The sequence below is a fragment of the Rhinoderma darwinii genome, chromosome 3 (genome assembly GCF_050947455.1).
Source record: "Rhinoderma darwinii isolate aRhiDar2 chromosome 3, aRhiDar2.hap1, whole genome shotgun sequence".
Taxonomy (NCBI): domain Eukaryota; kingdom Metazoa; phylum Chordata; class Amphibia; order Anura; family Rhinodermatidae; genus Rhinoderma; species Rhinoderma darwinii.
Window position 1 is genome coordinate 405,923,114 of NC_134689.1, and position 17,536 is coordinate 405,940,649.

General features: G+C 43.9%; 1 protein-coding gene and 1 long non-coding RNA gene across 8 annotated transcripts in view; one reads left to right on the top strand and one right to left on the bottom strand.

Moving 5' to 3' along the window:
* LOC142750246 (uncharacterized) overlaps positions 1–14,959 on the top strand; it is a 138,149-nt gene extending 123,190 nt beyond the window's left edge. For 2 of the 7 annotated variants that reach the window (XR_012882593.1, XR_012882590.1), the window contains 4 exons: positions 4,823–5,039; positions 5,602–7,448; positions 7,618–7,757; positions 9,617–12,365. This is a non-coding gene — a long non-coding RNA (uncharacterized LOC142750246). Of the gene's footprint in view, positions 1–4,822; positions 5,040–5,601; positions 7,449–7,617; positions 7,758–9,616; positions 12,366–14,087 lie in introns of those variants that run through there. The other 5 variants (XR_012882596.1, XR_012882595.1, XR_012882594.1 and 2 more) reach the window with 5 other exon arrangements.
* On the bottom strand, positions 3,989–7,328 carry LOC142750244 (putative N-acetyltransferase 16). Its single transcript, XM_075859190.1, has 3 exons — positions 7,117–7,328; positions 4,788–5,012; positions 3,989–4,615 (listed from the first exon to the last, which is right to left on the bottom strand). The coding sequence occupies exons 1-3, from the start codon at positions 7,297–7,299 to the stop codon at positions 3,989–3,991; spliced, it is 1,035 nt and encodes a 344-aa protein (XP_075715305.1). The 5' UTR covers positions 7,300–7,328.
* Positions 14,960–17,536: the final 2,577 nt, after the last annotated feature.

Below are 17,536 nucleotides of genomic sequence, written 5' to 3' on the forward strand. Positions count from 1 at the left end.
CGTCTGACGGCACAAGGGTCGCTTTGATCATCTCTCTCCTCACTGGCAGGGCCCTTGCATGGGTGAATCCTTTCTGGGAGAGACAAAGACGGTGTATAAAGAGCCTTGATGAGTCTCATCTGCAGCCGCCTCCTTGCTGAACTTACGCCAGAGAGACACCTCCGTGCGTGAGTACGCCATCCACTCCGCACCCTGGCAGGAGAACTGTTGTGGAACAATGAGGCCCTGGTGGCTACATTCTGGCAGGGACTGTCTCCTAAGATTAAGGATGAGCTTGCCGCCAGAGATCTACCATCTACCCTGGATGTCCTCATTCTTCTGGCCGCCCGGATTGATATAAGTATGCGGGAACGGTTCCAAGAAGCTCGTTGGGAGAGAGGACTCCCTAGTCCGGTCCCTACTTTGCAGCAACTCCTTCTGTCCTCAGATGCCGATCCTCCTAAGGAGTCTGTGAGGACGGACCAGTTTAAGCTATCTACCCAGGAGATACAACGCAGACGCATCTCGGGACTCTGTCTATATTGCGGCCTCGTAGGCCATCTTGTGCGTCTGTGTCCCCAAAAGCCCCAGAGTCTAGGGTTGGTGGGAGAGACAACCTTGGGTAAAGAAGGACATCCGTCTAAATTGTCCATTCCCGTTACCATGGTGTCCGGTGAGAAAACACATCGGGTCTCTGCGTATTTGGTCTCTGGATCCGCTGCTAATTTCATTCGTAGAGACCTGGTGGATCTTCTCCAATTGCCCACTACCCCTCTGGGGAGGCCGTTGTTGGTTGCATCTGTAAATGGACTACCTCTACCAGAACCAATTATAGCTGTGACCAAGCCGCTGAGGCTCCAAGTGGGAGCCCTCCACTCCGAGCTCCTCTCGTTCTTTGTCCTGCCCAAAGCCATCAACCCCGTGCTGCTGGGTCTGCCTTGTCTCCGACTACATGCCCCAGTCCTCGACTGGAATTGTGGAGAGATTCTCCACTGGGGCTACGAGTGTCTCAACCGTTGCCTGGTACAGATTAGTTTGGCTCAGCCTCCTTTGCCTCGGTCGTTGGCAGGTTTGCCTGGTCATTATTATGCATTTTCGGACGTCTTCAGCAAGAAAGAGGCGGAGACGCTGCGATCACACCGGGCGTATGACTGTCATATCGACCTAGCTCCTGGTGCTTCCCTTCCCCGTGGTAGAGTATATCCTCTCTCCTTGCCAGAGACTCTGTCCATGTCCGCCTATGTTAAAGAGAACTTGGAGAGGGGCCTTATATGGAAGTCTTCCTCCTCGGCAGGAGCAGGGTTCTTCTTCGTCAAGAAAAAGGATGGCTCCCTTTGTCCTTGCATCGACTACCGGGGTCTCAACCAGATCACGGTGAAAAATAGCCATCCGTTGCCATTGATCTCTGAACTGTTTGATCGTATACGTGGTACCAAGATTTTTTCTAAACTAGACCAGCGTGGGGCTGACGAAAGGAAGACTTCATTTAACACCCGTGACGGACACTATGAATATCTAGTAATGCCCTTCGGCCTGTGTAATGCTCCCGCGGTCTTCCAGGATTTCGTTAATGACATCTTCCATGACCTCCTCTATGTTTGTGTTGTGGTCTATCTTTATGACATCTTGATTTTTTTCTCCAGATCCAATGACTCATCGGAGACATGTCCGTTAAGTTTTGCTGCGGTTAAGGGAGAATCGCCTGTACGCCAAGTTGGAGAAGCGCATATTTGAGAAAGATGATCTACCCTTCCTGGACTAAATCATCTCGAATCGAGGTCTCAAGATGGATCCTGAAAAGGTAAAGTCCGTCCTGGAATGGCCACGCCCTCAAGGCTTGAGGGCCATCCGGCGCTTCCTGGTATTCGCCAATTTCTACAGACAGTTCATTCTAAACTTCTCCTCACTGACATCTCCTATCTCTAACCTCACCAAGAATGGTATGAACTCCAAGGTGTGGACTCCAGATGCAGAGTCCGTGTTTAATAGCCTGAAGAGTGCATTCACATCAGTGTCTATCCTCCATCATCCAGATGTTTCTCGACAGCTCTCGTTGGAGGTGGACGTCTCCTCTGTCGGTGCTGGTGCACTCCTGTTCCAGAGAGGTTCCAAGGGCAAGTCAATGGTAGGTGGCTATTACTCTACGCTCTCCTCTTCCGCAGAACACAACTACTCGATTGGGAGTTACTGGCCATCAAATTGGCTCCAAGGGGAGGTGGAGACATCTACTAGAGGGTGCAGTTCATCCCATCTTGATATGTACAGACCACAAGAACCTCACTTATCTCCAGACAGCCTAACGAATGAATCCTCATCAGGCCAGGTGGTCGCTGTTCTTTGCCCAGTTCCAGTTTGAGCTCCACTACCGTCCGGCCGACAAGAATGTGAGGGCCGATGCCTTGTCCAGGTCATTCGAGACAGAGGACACTATGGAGTCTCCACAGAGTATCATCAAACCTGTTTCCTACAAGCTTCGGATGCCTGCTACCCTCAAGATCCCCAACTCCTTCCATGTCTCCCTGATGATGCCGGTGATCTTGAACTGCTAGTCCAAGACTTCCACGCCTACAGTGGCTCCCAGCGGTTCATAAGAGACTATTGAGGTTAAGGAGATCCTGGACACTAAAAAAGTAAGAGGAAGAACCTTTTATTTAGTAGATTGGAAGGGGTTTGGTCCAGAAGAGAGGTCTTGGGAGCCAGAAGAGAATCTCAATGCTCCTATCCTCATTAAGAGGTTTCTCTCTCGTTCTGGTCCCAAGAGGAGGGGTCGTAAGTGGGGGGATACTCTAACGTCCATGGTTGATGACCACTAACTCCTTCTTTCCAGTTGACGCCCTTCTCTCCAGAGATGTCTGCACATGCGGCCGTCCAGTTTCACAGTGTCCACCAGGATGCGCTCGTGAGCTCAGTCCAGACACAAAGGAGCCAAAGCGCACACAGGTGGGAGATTGAGCTGATTTCTCCCAGAGCACCCTGAGTTATAGGAAGGGTTGTGCCCCTCCCTGCAATGCCTGAGCGTCGTTGTCATACCATAGCCTGTCTAAGCAAATGGTCTCCTAATGTTTCCCAGTTCCCAGTGTTTCCCGTTCCTTCTACCTGTAACCTGTATCCCGTGCTATCCTGGTTTAGTACCGTGTTGAGCTGAAGTCGTGCTGTGCTGTATACCACGCCTGTTTTTCTACACCACGCCTGGAGGCTGCCTAGTCCCAGCCGAGCCTGTCTTGCTACTGTCTGAGCTACCACAGGTACACTATACGACCGATAGACTGTGACCTGTGTCCTGTTGGCCAGCTGCCATACTGTCAAGGCAGTACAGTCCAGTGGGTCCACATACCCAACAGGAAAGAGTTTCATGGAGAAGGCCATGCCCATGTTTGACCAGCTCTCTCCTCTTTCCTTCTCACAGCCGCAGCCTATGGTAACATGTCTTCATAAACATATGTAGGGTATGTTCATAACTAATAAATGAATATAATATTTGGCAATACTTTCAATAACACAGTGTTTAATAAAAACTTTCAGTATATAGGACAATCAAAATGCAAAAAAATTGGCTTCCCAGATGGGCACAAGGAGAAACAACTGAATAACTTCACTCCTTCTGCCCAAAGAAGAGGAGGCAGAGAAAGTGTAGTAACACACAAATGCAGGATCAGACTACACAGGGTTTCTTCGTATTCTATGGCCATGGAGACACGTAGGTCTGCATAAGAGCTGTATACTAATAACGGTGAGAGATTGTTAATCAAGACTGTTTACAAAATAGCTTCAGTTTTTAATTTAGATGTATTCAAGAAATAAGCAAAAAGTACGGAAGAACAAGACAGATTTCCATGTCTTTATTTTATTGGACCATGCAGTTCAGCATTTTAGTTATCAAACCTATAGAAATTAAATGTATATGTTGACAGACATGTTTCAATGCAAAATGTGTGCAATTTTAAATAAATGTAAAGACAAATAGTGAAATAAGACATTATTAAAACAGATAAGTGGTACCAAAGCAACCCTAGACCTCCATTTCTAATATCATCTGTTCTTTCACTAAATGGAATGGCTTCAACCCTTCACACAGTTGGCCAAGCTCATTTCTGAGACTCTCGTCTGCATATAGGACACATATCATACTACTCCCAGCAGGCAATGCTTGAACTCCTATCTTCAACTGCTGTAGGACATGGACCTTGACACAAGATGGGTCATTTCCAAACATGTCAATATCTAGACGGTGAACTCCCTCTGCAAAGGGCACTGGATATGGAGGGGTACCAAGGCTAAGAAACCCATCTATATAGGTGTGGGTGCTACCACAGCTGTTTGTGTCATCACTTGTTATAATCTGGGAAGACGATGCTAAGTCCCTTGAATCCCCAGGATGTGAATAGATCCAGACAATCCGTCTTTTCATTAGAAGATTTAGATTAGAGTTATGAGTGGTAAGAGGAAGCCAGCCTTGAACTAGTAGTCCACCAGGAAGCAGTTCTTCCCTTGTCTTACACTCCTCAAAGAATCGGAGTACTTCTTCTGGTCCCAGAACAGAGATGTTTTTGGATCTGTCCAAATTGTTTACTCGAGACTCTAGTAAGTTGAGTGCTGTCTCCAGCTGGTCAGAGGGAAGGAGTAATGGTATCACTGCCTAAGAGAGAACACACAAATGTAATAAATGGAGATAAATGGTAAGAAATATGGAACAAAGAGAAAATATTAAGTAAATAATAGAATGCTACAGAAAGAAAAGTAGATAGATAGATAGAGATAGATTACAGACCAGTAATCAAAATTGGTAGATAGAAGAGAATCGTACCCACCTTAGAGTTGATCACTTTGTATTTCTTCATCATAGAAGCTGGAGGATTTTCTGCCCGGGTCATTCGAATTCTTTTTACCTCTGGGTGGTCAGAATGAAGAGTATCTAAGCAAAATTTTTGAATCAATCCAGCCACCCCACATCCTCTCATCCAGGGTGCTACCCGAAGACCTTCCACCACTGCAGTAGCTCCATCATCAACCACTATGAATGACTCGAAGCCCACCTGACAGTCCAAGAAGAGACGAGAAAGGTTAACACACAGTTTTCAGGCTGATGTAAAGGTCTGGTAATAGAGGGCTACTTAAAAGTTTACTCCACCCTACATAGATCATCTGATGAGCTTCCTCAATGTTGATTGGGAATTCATGTAATTCACCAATACTATTCAGTTTTTCAATTGTGACGGACATTTATTTTTCAAAAATATTGTCACAGGTTCGCCAACTTTTTCAACATCATTGAGTAGGGATTTGACCTTGAAGATGTTACAATGTATCATGGCAGACAGTCCTTTAAACACATCAGCAACATAAAGCTCGTTGTGTACCAGATTCCAGGCTGATTAGTCTTACCTCCACTGATACATTACAACAAAACTTCAGCGGTGAGCAGCCTCAAGAATGTTTCCATTCCAAGTTAAGATTTTGATAATGATGGGATATTGAAACAAAAAGCATATTTGAATGTTTCTGTGTGGTTTTTTTTGTGTAGATGCTCATGTAATATCCCCCCCGTGCTTAATATTTAGTAAGACACAATAAAGTCTATGTGTCATGTTGTTTTCTCTTTTGCTTCAATTCTGTTTCTGACAGATGAATGAAGGAGAGATGGAAGTTCACGTGGAAACCATTTATCCCTGCGAAGACACCATAGAAGATTGATGGATATTGACAAAGAAAGTAGATTATTTTCTAAACTATTTTTCACCGCTCCTCCTTTCATTCATTGTTCAGTTACCAGTAGGTGAGCAGGAACGACTTCTACCCATGGTAAGACAAATTGGATTGTGTCTTAAAGCAACTGACTGGGAAATGCCCATAAGGGGTTAAATCAGTGAGTGTTAAGAGTGCCCACTATATGCTAAATACTGTGCATCTAGAGGTAAAGGACAATTGGGTGGAGTATTGCCGAGAGCACTCTTGGTGAGGCTGATTGGTCAAGAGAAGCTGATATACACGAATTGGCTTACATTGCTCCACCCAACAGTCCTTTTCAGCTTGATGCCAGTGAAGTATAGAGCCTTCCGAATAGTGGCGTAATTTGAAGTTCCTGGGCCCCAATGTAAAATCTGTAATGGGGCCCGACTTATCAGATGCCATTTATAATAATGGCCCTTCTGCGGACCTGGGTACAACCGGTACCACTGCACCCCCTATAGCTATGCTCCTGCTCCTAAACTCCAGGACTCCTGTCTTTTCCTGCATTACATAGACATCCCATTGATTTGAATGGCCACTGTGTAAAGCTTTATTTACCCTGAGGTGGCGCTGCAGGAAAGTTCAACACTTATTGCCAAATTTCCTCACAGTCCCAGCAGGGGGACAATTTGTGATCTGCTTTTTGTCACAAGTTTGGATTGTATAAAAAAGAACAACGCATTTAAAGGGGTCTCCCATGACGGTGATAGCTAAATTATGCCGGGACCCCCACTAATCCTGAGAATGATTTTTTTTTTCTTGAATTGGATACTTAATATAAAAACATCATAATTTTTGTAAATCTGTTTTCAAATTCAATGGGGGAAAATGTGAAGCGCACCCCAAAAGACATACTGTATATTTTTTTCTTTTCATACTGAAAAAGTTCATTCATTAGTTTTCCTATCTGTTGTGCAATGGGTCTTTGAAAAAAAGGAACAAAAACTATTTGGATCCAAAAAACACAGAATTGTAAATCTTTGATCTTGCATGAAAACCCCTCCAAAAAGCGGATTGAAACGGATTCCAAATTTCGATATCTGTTTTAAACCATTGTAGTTGACAAGGACCCATCATCAAATCTTTGTTTTTAATGATTTGTTAAAAAAATAATTACAATTTTGGTAAATAGTTACGATTTTCCCAGCTTCTTTCGGCTACACCGCACACCTTGTGGATTTAAGATGGAAATGGGCCATACGGATATGGTAAGTAACGGAATTTCATATTTTGTGTATCAGATAAGTTACTAGGTGCATTATGGTCTGATAGGTGGGCGTAAGAAATATTCACACCTGTTACGGGTCCTGGAACATTCACTATGTTACAGCCCTTTCTGCAATGCTCTATGTCATATACGTTCATGAATCATTTTTTTTTTTGCGTTCTTCTATCATCCCTTCTACTCACCACTTTCTCCTCACACTTGGCCAGAAACATTCTTCTCTGAGGGTCCTTCAGCCAATCATGGTACCTGAAAGGCAGATAGTCAGTACCGTTGTATATCCCACCAGAGATGGACATCACTTCCTCATAGTCTTCAGCTGTTGCAGGTACAAAATCAATTTGTGAAAATGAAGTTTCATTAGACATGGTGTCACCACACGATCCACATGAGGGTTCAACTGAAAGACGAGCAGAGAAGAAGGTTACATAAGCGGGCAAAGTTCACCAAGTTTGACACACCCAGTACCTGCTGGAACCGCTCCTGGGAATTCAAGAATCCTGCAAGTCTAGCAAAGGTAGCATGCCGGATTCCTAACGGTTTATTTATTAAAAGACCTGAGGGTTATTTACTAAGATGGTCCAAAAGGGCAGAAAGGCAATACGGTTTTAACCAATCAAAAAGAAGGCTTGATACATTTTATTACAGGTTGGATAGTAATGAACAGGTTTTTTTGTTTTTATTAGAGGCTTATACAGAAGAACCTACTCGAGACGACCACTCAAAATTGAAACATTTTCTACTAAAGGGGTGACCTGGAGGCCAATCTACATAGAAAATGGGGGAATTAAAAATCGGCCACTGAAAATCTGGTCTTCACAAAGAGGTAAGATTCCAGAATAAAATGGGTGCCAAAAAGATACACTCTGACTTCATTTACATACAGTGATTCTGATTGACAGTAAAAAACACAAAGTGACAGTTAGCAAAGTTGGCAGTAGACAAAACACACAGAAAAGGCAAACAAACAAGTGGAACTACGAATCCCAGGATACACATAAAAGAAGATCTCTCAGAGGACCAACAGCTCCCACAGTACGAACAAACACATAGTCTAGAACAAAGTCACAAAGAAGAATTTTGGAAAGCGTTTAGCACATACTATATATAAGCCCAAGAAAAGTAATCCGCTATAATTAACCAGGAAAAGTTATATGATGACCAAATCCATACTTAGACCAAAGGCAATGCCTTGCAATGCCCAAACACTGCTAATCGTAACAGACAGCAGCAGATAGTGGAACGGGAAGGTGGAGGTGACGTGAGTCCGGCATGGCAAAGAAATGTCAGATCTAAGAAGAGTGTATGCATCTAATGATAGGGATGGTAAGGCTTAGTGAGAAGCTAAAGAAGGAGTAACTGTTGCATGAAGCTGGAGAGACAATGGTAGGACTCCATGGAACAAAATGAGTAGTCATGGTAATAGGACACTGGGCTGGTCGAGAAGCTTCGGAGGCCCGGAAGGGTCAAGATAGCATAGGGTTAGATTAAATTAAAATGGTAAAAAACTTTCATATAATTGGATGAAAGTATATAATGGTAATAAATAAGCGGTGAACCATCATAAAATTATTATTAAAAATATTAGAATGATAATTCAATCACATCATTAAGGTTATTCCAATGGAGCAATGCAATTTTTATATCCAAAACTATGCTCTCCGCCTGAGTTTAGAGAACCTGTTTGTGGCAGCGGTGGAACTCTGTTCTATCGGGTTGGTTGTGATACATTCAAAGGGGTTTTCCCAGAATCATTAACTAAATTTATGATCCCCACCGATCATGAGAATGGGGGTCCCAAACCCCCTGTTCCTCTTCACTGCTCGTCTGTAGTGAGGAGAACATTGAATGAAGCGACAGTCGAGCATGCGCGCTACCGTTCCATTCAAAGTCTATGGGTACGACGGAAACAGCCGAGTACAGCGATTGTTTCCATCATTCACATAGACATTGAATGTAGTGGCGGGCACATGCTTGACTACAGCTTCTTTCAAGTGCAAACCCTAAGTTCTCACAATCGTTGGGGCCCCAGTAATCAGACAATTATTACCTATCCCACTTAATATCACTATTGTGGACCATCTTGGATCTGTGTTTGTTGATTCTGCTCCTTAACGGCTGGATAGTCCACCCCCATCCTCCGTACGCTGTATAGGCTCACACAGGGCATCCAGTTTCCTTGACTACCCTCTAACGACAATATGCTCATTATCTTGACCCTTCCTGGCCTTCGTAGTTTCTCGACCAGCTGAGCGTCCTATTACCATGACTACTCATTTTGTTCCACAGAGCCCCGGGTTTCTCTAGCTTCATGCCTCAGTTACTCCTTCTTTAGCTTCTCACTTAGACTTACCGTCCACATCACTAGACACAAACACATGTACAGTCATTATTGGCCTAGTATTGGGGTTAACTGCTGGTTGGTCGATGGGGAGCACCAGAAGTGTCCACTATGATGACTCTTTGAGCTCAATGCAAAGCCAGATTGTGATACCACCTTGAGTTGCACCAGATGACAAACTAATCTCTACTACACTGATAAAGCCTTCTGAGTTGGTTGATTGGAATTTTTGAAAATATATATATATTTTTCAAAAAATCTTATACTGCTTACTTTTCTTCCTTTAAGTAGATCGTACTGTATAAATGGAAAAAGTTGACTCATGTTTTTACATTTTTTTCGAGATATAATGTTGGGGTAGGCGTGGATCTCCCGCACAATAGAATTGAATGGGATTATCCTGGCACTTATGACGTCTTAAGATCACATGATACGAGAAAGCCTATTTCAGCTCCATGGCACCAGAGATAAAAAGACTCTTCAGATGTAAATATAAACACAAACTGCTCATTAGAGAGAATGACGGCGTCTTCTTATAAATGATGGGACTGATTGCTCCAAGAATGATCTCAAGTGCACACAGATGTCTTCCGAAAAAAGCAAATACGTAATAACTGTCTTATTTCCCCGGAGCAGTACTTATGGAAAGATTATAGCAAAATTTCAATACATTTTATCTCTTTCTGTGCTCAACATGGGCAGTCAAGTTTTAGGGTTTCCATATTAAAGATCAATGTGGACAAATGGAACCCCAATATTTTGCCATGATCATGGCATCATGCTCTTGTTATGGACCATATCCTTCTGTACATTGGAGCCACTTTCTGAAACATCCTACTTGGAGTGTAGGGAGTCAGTGACGTCATCAGACCATTATTTAAATATTCTTTGAAGAATAGAATGGGGTAGAAATGTGAGCAGTAAAGTTGGTATACCAATAGGATCCATCATTGTATGCCCTACACTTACAGTACACCTATACATAGCAAGCTTCATGTGAAAAACTCATCTAGTTGAGCCCACCGCACCTCCATATCCAACCTTTTCTGGGCACGATTGGACATTGACATTGGCCATACATGGTGAAATATTTCATCCTCATAAGATGGCCAAGCCAATATTTGGACCACAAATGGCCAGCTGTCCAGATCTTCGAATGATCGAAATAATGCATCAAGAGAACTTCCAAGGTGTTGGGGAATCTCTATGCATAGTGGTGGGAGTGAATTAAACAGGTCTCACCGACCATCCACCTTCACTTGTATGACATATACCAAGGCATGAGTGGAGATGGACATTTCGGACCCATCAAAACTGCTGCTGCCTGCCCAAATGATTTTATGTATTGGAATATAATTTTAGAAGACAGTTGCTGGAGACAAATGGTATCGATCCACTTGACTGTCCACTAAACAGTTAACTTGTAAGCTATATCTGCTACTGTTCAAACCACAGATCCGAACACAATCTGACGATAAACGATTGCAGAAGAATAGATATGTCGCTCCATACAAGAAAAAGACAGAAAGTCCACAAGAAGGTTACTGGATTCCACCAATCCACAATGGACCTGCCATTGAATTCTGGCCATACAAGTGATGGAAGCACTTTAGCAATCTTGTTCCACCTTTGGGATGTGACCAGGGACGGAGATATATGTGGAAGAATTTTCACCCTCTGACTGGGTCAGATTCTAGGGTTAGACGCAATAAATGAAATACAAATGTAAGTGTATAAAAATGAATGAAGTGTAAACTTACTGCTACAGTTATTTTGGGATGTATATGGACATATGGAAACGGAGACAGTCATAAACAAGACTTTGCAAAAACACTTATTCCTTATAATTAACAATAATTATAATATATTATAATTCTTTATGCTATAGTTTCCATACATGGGTCTCTCCACATACTCACATCTCCAGTCTGTGTGTCCTCCTCAAGCAAATATCACAAAGAAGTTCTCCCAAGTAAGTTCCCTCTACTGATCCCTGCTTGGGTCTTTTATACTCTTTGGTAGCTACAACTGTTTGCACTCCCCCTGGTTGAATACACCAAAGAAACTTTTGATGATCAGATTCGGCTTCCGTCCTCATGCAATATGCAAAGGAAGATTGATGGTGCCACGTCCTTATGAACCTGAACCTGTACTAGCATATTATGGCATCCGAAGTTTATCCTTCATGTACACATTGTAACTGCAAGGTAGAGACATATTGTTCACAGGGACATAGCTACAGCGGGTGCAGAGGTAGCAGTTGTACTTGGGCCCTTGAGCCTAAGGAGCCCAAAGCCCATCGGCCACCTAAGAAGGCATCAGTATAAATGGCACATGGTAGGTGGTGGCCCTGTTACAGATTTTGCATTGGGGCTCAGGAGTTTCTAGATACACCTCTGATTGTTCCCACTCCTAGATGATTTCGTGCTTGGCCAGTTACCTAAAAAAAAAATTCTAAACCAGATCGGCCAAGGTAGCTACTTAAAAATTTACTTTTAATCATTACCATTAAAAGGTATATATAGACTAACAGGACAACCAATATGTAACGAAAATCAGGGTTGCATATCGTCACCACAACCCACAGATAACAAATCCTACCCACTGCATGTGTGTCGCAAAAATGATGCAAAAACTGAGGGGTGTATGTCTATTCAATGACCACCAATTCAATCAGCCTCAATGTTTGCAAAGAGATAAGGAATCAGATGGCATGAATAGTAATAAGTGGGTGGATCTTACCAGACTTATGCGTGGAATTAGCATGTATCTTCACCATGACTGATGACCGAAGGTTCAGAGGCTTTATCACAGCAGGTCTGTATTTGAAGAAACAATAGCAACTGTCCCTATCTCACCTGACTTTTAGGAGAACAGCAGGGCAAGATATTCACAAATAGTTAAAGAAGACCTCCAGTGGTAACATAATTTCCCATGTCTGCATTCCCCACCTGACTGTATACCACACTCTACACTTCTTTTATGTATACTGGACTTACTTTATGAACTGCTGTCTTGATACTTATATTTCTCCAGCTTTCTCTTTCTCTCTGCTTTGCTATCAATCCCATGATGCTTCAGCATAGCATCACATGACCAGCTAAAGACCATACCATTTCTGTATGCTGGGAGACACTGTGATTATGATTCTCTCTAAATAAGCTGAGAAACCATAAGTATACAGATAGAGAGGCTGCATTATATTCTTCTATATTATACCTATGTGACATCCCCCCTGTATATAGCACTACCCCCCTTTAGATTCTGCTCCTAGAGGCAACCCCTAATGACACTGTCCATATATGACCAGTGATGTCAGGAGCTACTCCTGGAGCGGAATCCCCTGCCACAGCGTCAGTAACGCTCTGGCCAGAGATTCTGCTCCTAGAGATATGGACAGTGACGTTAAGGGCTACTCCTGGGGCGGAATCCCCTGCCAGAGTGTCTGGGCAGAGATTCTACTCCTAGAGGTAACCCCTGATGTCACTGTTCATATATGAACAGTGATGTCAGGGGAAACTCCTGGAGTGGAATCCCCTGCCAGAGCGTCGGTAACGCTCTGGCCAGAGATTCTGCTACTAGAGGTAACCCCTGACATATATATGGACATTAATATAGGGACATTGACGTCAGGGGCTCCTCCAGGAAGGGTGGTGGGCGTCACTATCTACAGGGGGAGGCATGAGTGGCAATGTATGAGGAGGGCATGGGTGGCGCTATTTACGGGGGGGCACGAGTGGCAGTTAGGGCTAGTGTTTGGCGTCTTTGCAGATTGACAAGGCTGCTTCGAAGATCTGAGGTGAGGTCGGTGGACAGCAGCTGCCTTCTGGGCTCTCCCTCTCGGCGACGGCCTCAGCGCTGCACTGAATATGACACACGTGACATTATAATGTGTGTGTCAGACTTCAGTGTAGCGCTGAGGCCGGAGCAGAGAAGGAGAGCCCTGACATGCCAGGAACACGTCAGAAGTTTTGTGAAAATAACAAGTACACAACATGTATCTAATCTATCATATATCTAATCTATCATGTATCAAATCCATCACAAACTATGCACCAAATAAAACTGGCATATTTTCAGACCCTAGACCACCTTTTAGGTGGACCATTGTGGTAAAAACTGATGTTAAAAACTGATGGTAAAAACTGATGACAACTAACGACAACCGATGACAACTGACGGTTTTGTAGTAAAAGTTGTGAAGAAGCCTGATGGCAACTTAGGGCCTGTTCACATCACCGTTCGCTTTCCGTTCCGGGGTTCCGTCGGAGGTTTCCGTCAGGTGTACCCCGCAACGGAAAGTGAAAGTAAAACCACAGCTTCCGTTTCAGTCACCATTGATATCAATGGTGACGGAAACATCGCTAATGGTTTCCGTCCGTCATCATTCTGGCAGGTTTCCGGTTTTCAGACGGAATCAATAGCGCAGTCAACTCCGCTATTGATTCCGTCAGAAAACTCCCGGAATGGTGATGAACGGAAACCATTAGCGATGTTTCCGTCACCATTGATATCAATGGTGACTGAAACGGAAATTATGGTTTCACTTTCACTTTCCGTTGCGGGGTTCACACGACGGAAACCTCAGACGGAACCCCGGAACGGAAAGCGAACGGTGATGTGAACAGGCCCTTATACAGTTTTGCATCAGTTTTTGCTTCAGTTGTAATCACTTGAGAGACAAAAAAGCTGATGCAACTGATATATGTGAACGCACCCTTACATAGGAGGTGCAGCGGTGGTGTAACAGACAGGATACAGGAACAGATAAAAAGATTTCAGCCTAAAGCAACGTCATATTTTTTACTTGGGTAGTGAATCCTTAAGCTGCAACCAGTTGGCAGCCGGAAGCAGCAGTGACAACACCACAAGGACATGGATGCAGAAACAGGATATTGGGGCTACCGGACAGTCCATAAACAGACAGAAGGACCAACAGGCCGAGACAGGGCATATACCAGAGTGGCAGAGATGAAGCTAATAGCAGATCACTGGACACAGGCAAGTAGCGGGTAGCAGGATGCCGGCTGACAGCAGATAGTAATAGCGGACTGGATACAGGTTGGTAATGGATAACTGGACACTGGCTGACCACAGATGGAACCAGGAGCAGACCTTGGACAGAACCAGGAGACACCCAGAGCAGCAACCAGGCAATGGCACTAGACTTGGAACCAGGAGATATCAGGAGTAGCGTCCAGGAGTCACATTACAGGATTGAGGTCTTGGCATAGACAGGTACGGGTCACATGTAGCAGAGCTGGAGCACAGAGACAGCAGCAGAACAAACACGGTGGCCAGAAGTCAATGCCAGGAGGGGGGTGTTGATACAGATATTGCATTCGGGGCCCAAGATCTACCAGTTACACTTCTAAATGTGACCATGTAGATCCCTTTGGGTCTACATTTTCTGTAATATTCAATTATGATGCTCCAGAAAAATAGTACATTTGCTCCTACCTAATACATTTGATTGTATCACGTCAATGGCTTGTCAACTGCTGAACTAATAACCACTCAAAGGATAATGGGGGTTGTTGAAAACATTAATGCACATTTTACGTTTAGATTTATTCATATGATTCGTTCACAAGTGAAAGGCAATTATATAGAGGATAAACCAGGTTGTCATTAACCACCATGAAATTTAGCATTAAAACGAGTCAAATGGAGACCAAATATGTAATAAAAATGGCCAAATATTCAGAATATGTTCAGAATCAGTCTGTGTTGATTCTCCATTGGGACGTCGTGACCTTGAATTTGATATTTTATCATATTAAGCTACTAACACGCACACTGTGTTTTTGGTACAATGCTCACCAAAAGTCGAAACCTTCCGACATTTCAGATACGCTGCGTAAAACTACGCAGCATATCCGACCTGGAACCCGCAGCACATTCCGTTCTAAAAACCGCACCCCAGTGTGATACAGTTTTTTGGGCAGAATTTCAGCTGTGGAAAGCATGTGACCGCTGCAGCCTGTGATTGGTCACATGGGATTAAACGTCATCCCAGGAGGCCGGACTGGAGGAAGAAGCAGGGAGTTCTGGGTAGGTATAAACTTTTTTTTTATTGCGTTTTTTTGTGGCGGAAACGCTGCAATTCCGCCTCAAAAGTCGCAACACTTGGTTATTTGTTGCAGGTTTTGCATCCCCATTGAATTCAATGGAAAAATCCTGCAACAGAAAAGCAACGAATACGCAGCAAAAATTGACACGCTGCGTATTTAAATTCCGCATCGCAGGTCAATTTATTAACGTTTTCACTGCGTTTTTTTTTCCATGGGCATGAGATTTGAGACTGGGCATGAGACTACTGTGAATGCTGCGGAATTTCTGCACAGAATTTTGTTGCAGAAATTCCGCTTCGTCTATGAGAGTCTAAGAGAACTTACTGTTCTCCCCCCCTAACCACTTCATGGTAGGTATGGACTTTCCTATCAAGCCTAAGTTGTGGCTCCCTGGAATAGTCATCAATTGGTTGTAGATAGAGACTTATATTATGTGGGTACCACCATTTATGATTGAAAAGATATATGATCATAAAGAGTTACACTTAACGATGACAAATACTCAATCCCGATTGATGGCAAATGCGCTACTGAAGATGTCAGGAAAGGACGAGACAATAAATACAGATATGAAAGCCACAGGATAGCCAAAGGTCAATAGCAGGACGATGGTCAGTGACAAGTGAAAGTACCAGGGAACTAACAAGAAGATGAAGTCAAGATCAATATCAGGATGTCCAGCAAGGAAGGTACCAGGCATTTTTTTTAAAGGAGTGGCCATTGAAAATGTGTTATTAGAAATGAAATAATATGATGGAAATGTAATAGGAATACTGGTAGTGAGGCAAACGTACTATCACGATCTAGGGGTATGTGGACCCACTAGGCCGCTCCGCCATAGCGGAGAGGCAGCTGGCCAAGTCACAGTCAATGCCAAAGTCTATACAAAGAGTTTGTAGCACTCGGATACCTGAGATAGTCCTGACAATTGCACAGGCGTTAACACGGATGGGGCTAGATGCGGCAGGTTGCGTCAGGCGTGGCGGATGGCACCGGGATTGGCAGATGACACCAAACGTGGTGTATTCCAGCAGGCGTGCCAGGTTGCGCCAGACGTGGCAGATGATACCAGGGATGTCAGATGGCACCAGACGTGGTGTATACCAGAAGGCGGCACAACACGACTCTGACACTATACAGGTTCAGGAACGAAACACTGCATGGGATACAGGAAACAGGTAGCAGGGCACGGGAACACTGGGAGCAGGAAAACACTAAGGGACTATTTGCAATACAGAAATGGGAAGACTTCAACAACACTCAGGCACGGAGTGAAAGGGTAGGGCCCTTTTTATAGTCCAGGGTGGTCTTGGAAATAATTAATTAATTACATATGCGCGCATTGGCCCTTTGAGGCCGGGAACCAGCGCGTGCGCGGCCCCTAGCGGTCATTGCAGGACAGAGCAGCCGGATGTGCTGACGTCTCTGGGGAAGAAGACGTATGCCACATGAAGGAGGCAGGTAAGGGGAGGCTACGGTCCATGACATGTAACCTGAAGTTCAGGTGAGGTCTGGAGGGCAAAGGAGGATTCAAATACGCCACCTGTGATGTCATCATTATGTGGCATTGCCATGGGAACCAGACCTAGCTGGGAGCCGAGAGAGCAGGTCCTTCTTTTCTATACTACATACCATAGATTTGATGTCCATATGTGATCCATGATTGGTTGTCCTCCAGCCATATTTTCTCCTGCTTCAGAAAAAAAAAACATTCACTGATGATATGCATTGAATTTGCATTGACTTTCTAAGTGCTACCATGTTTTCTTGGTATTATATTGTGGACTCACTGTGGACAGGAACCTATGTCATTGATTATAATCCCAGAATGGTGGCACTATGGAACTAACAAGCCGTATACAAAGTGGCAGAGAATTTGGTAGGATAAAGAAGTACCCTGGGCAACAAAATTGCTACAACTACATGGCTGCGGATTGCAGGGATATTTTATATTCCCACTGCATTTTATACATTTTTAGGCACAGTCCACCTGTGTTTACACACGATAAGGATTTACTCACACCAACATGATCATGACAAGCGTCCCAATAGATCGTCATGGCCATCGACTGTGGGACAAAAGGGCAAATGGAAAAACATAGGTCTCCGGGTAACACCATGCCTAATATCCTACTCATACATGGATTCTATTATACCTGTATGATTCCATTGTGAACACGTCTAGAATCG

Bases quoted from the DNA above. Each gene is read 5' to 3' on its own strand.
- LOC142750244 (XM_075859190.1), bottom strand. From the start codon at position 7,299: ATGTCTAATGAAACTTCATTTTCACAAATTGATTTTGTACCTGCAACA. The intron at 5,013-7,116 runs GTGAGTAGAAGG...TTGGACTGTCAG, and splicing joins CCAAGTGTGAGGAGAAAGTG to GTGGGCTTCGAGTCATTCAT. The intron at 4,616-4,787 runs GTGGGTACGATT...GTTCTCTCTTAG, and splicing joins ACAAAGTGATCAACTCTAAG to GCAGTGATACCATTACTCCT.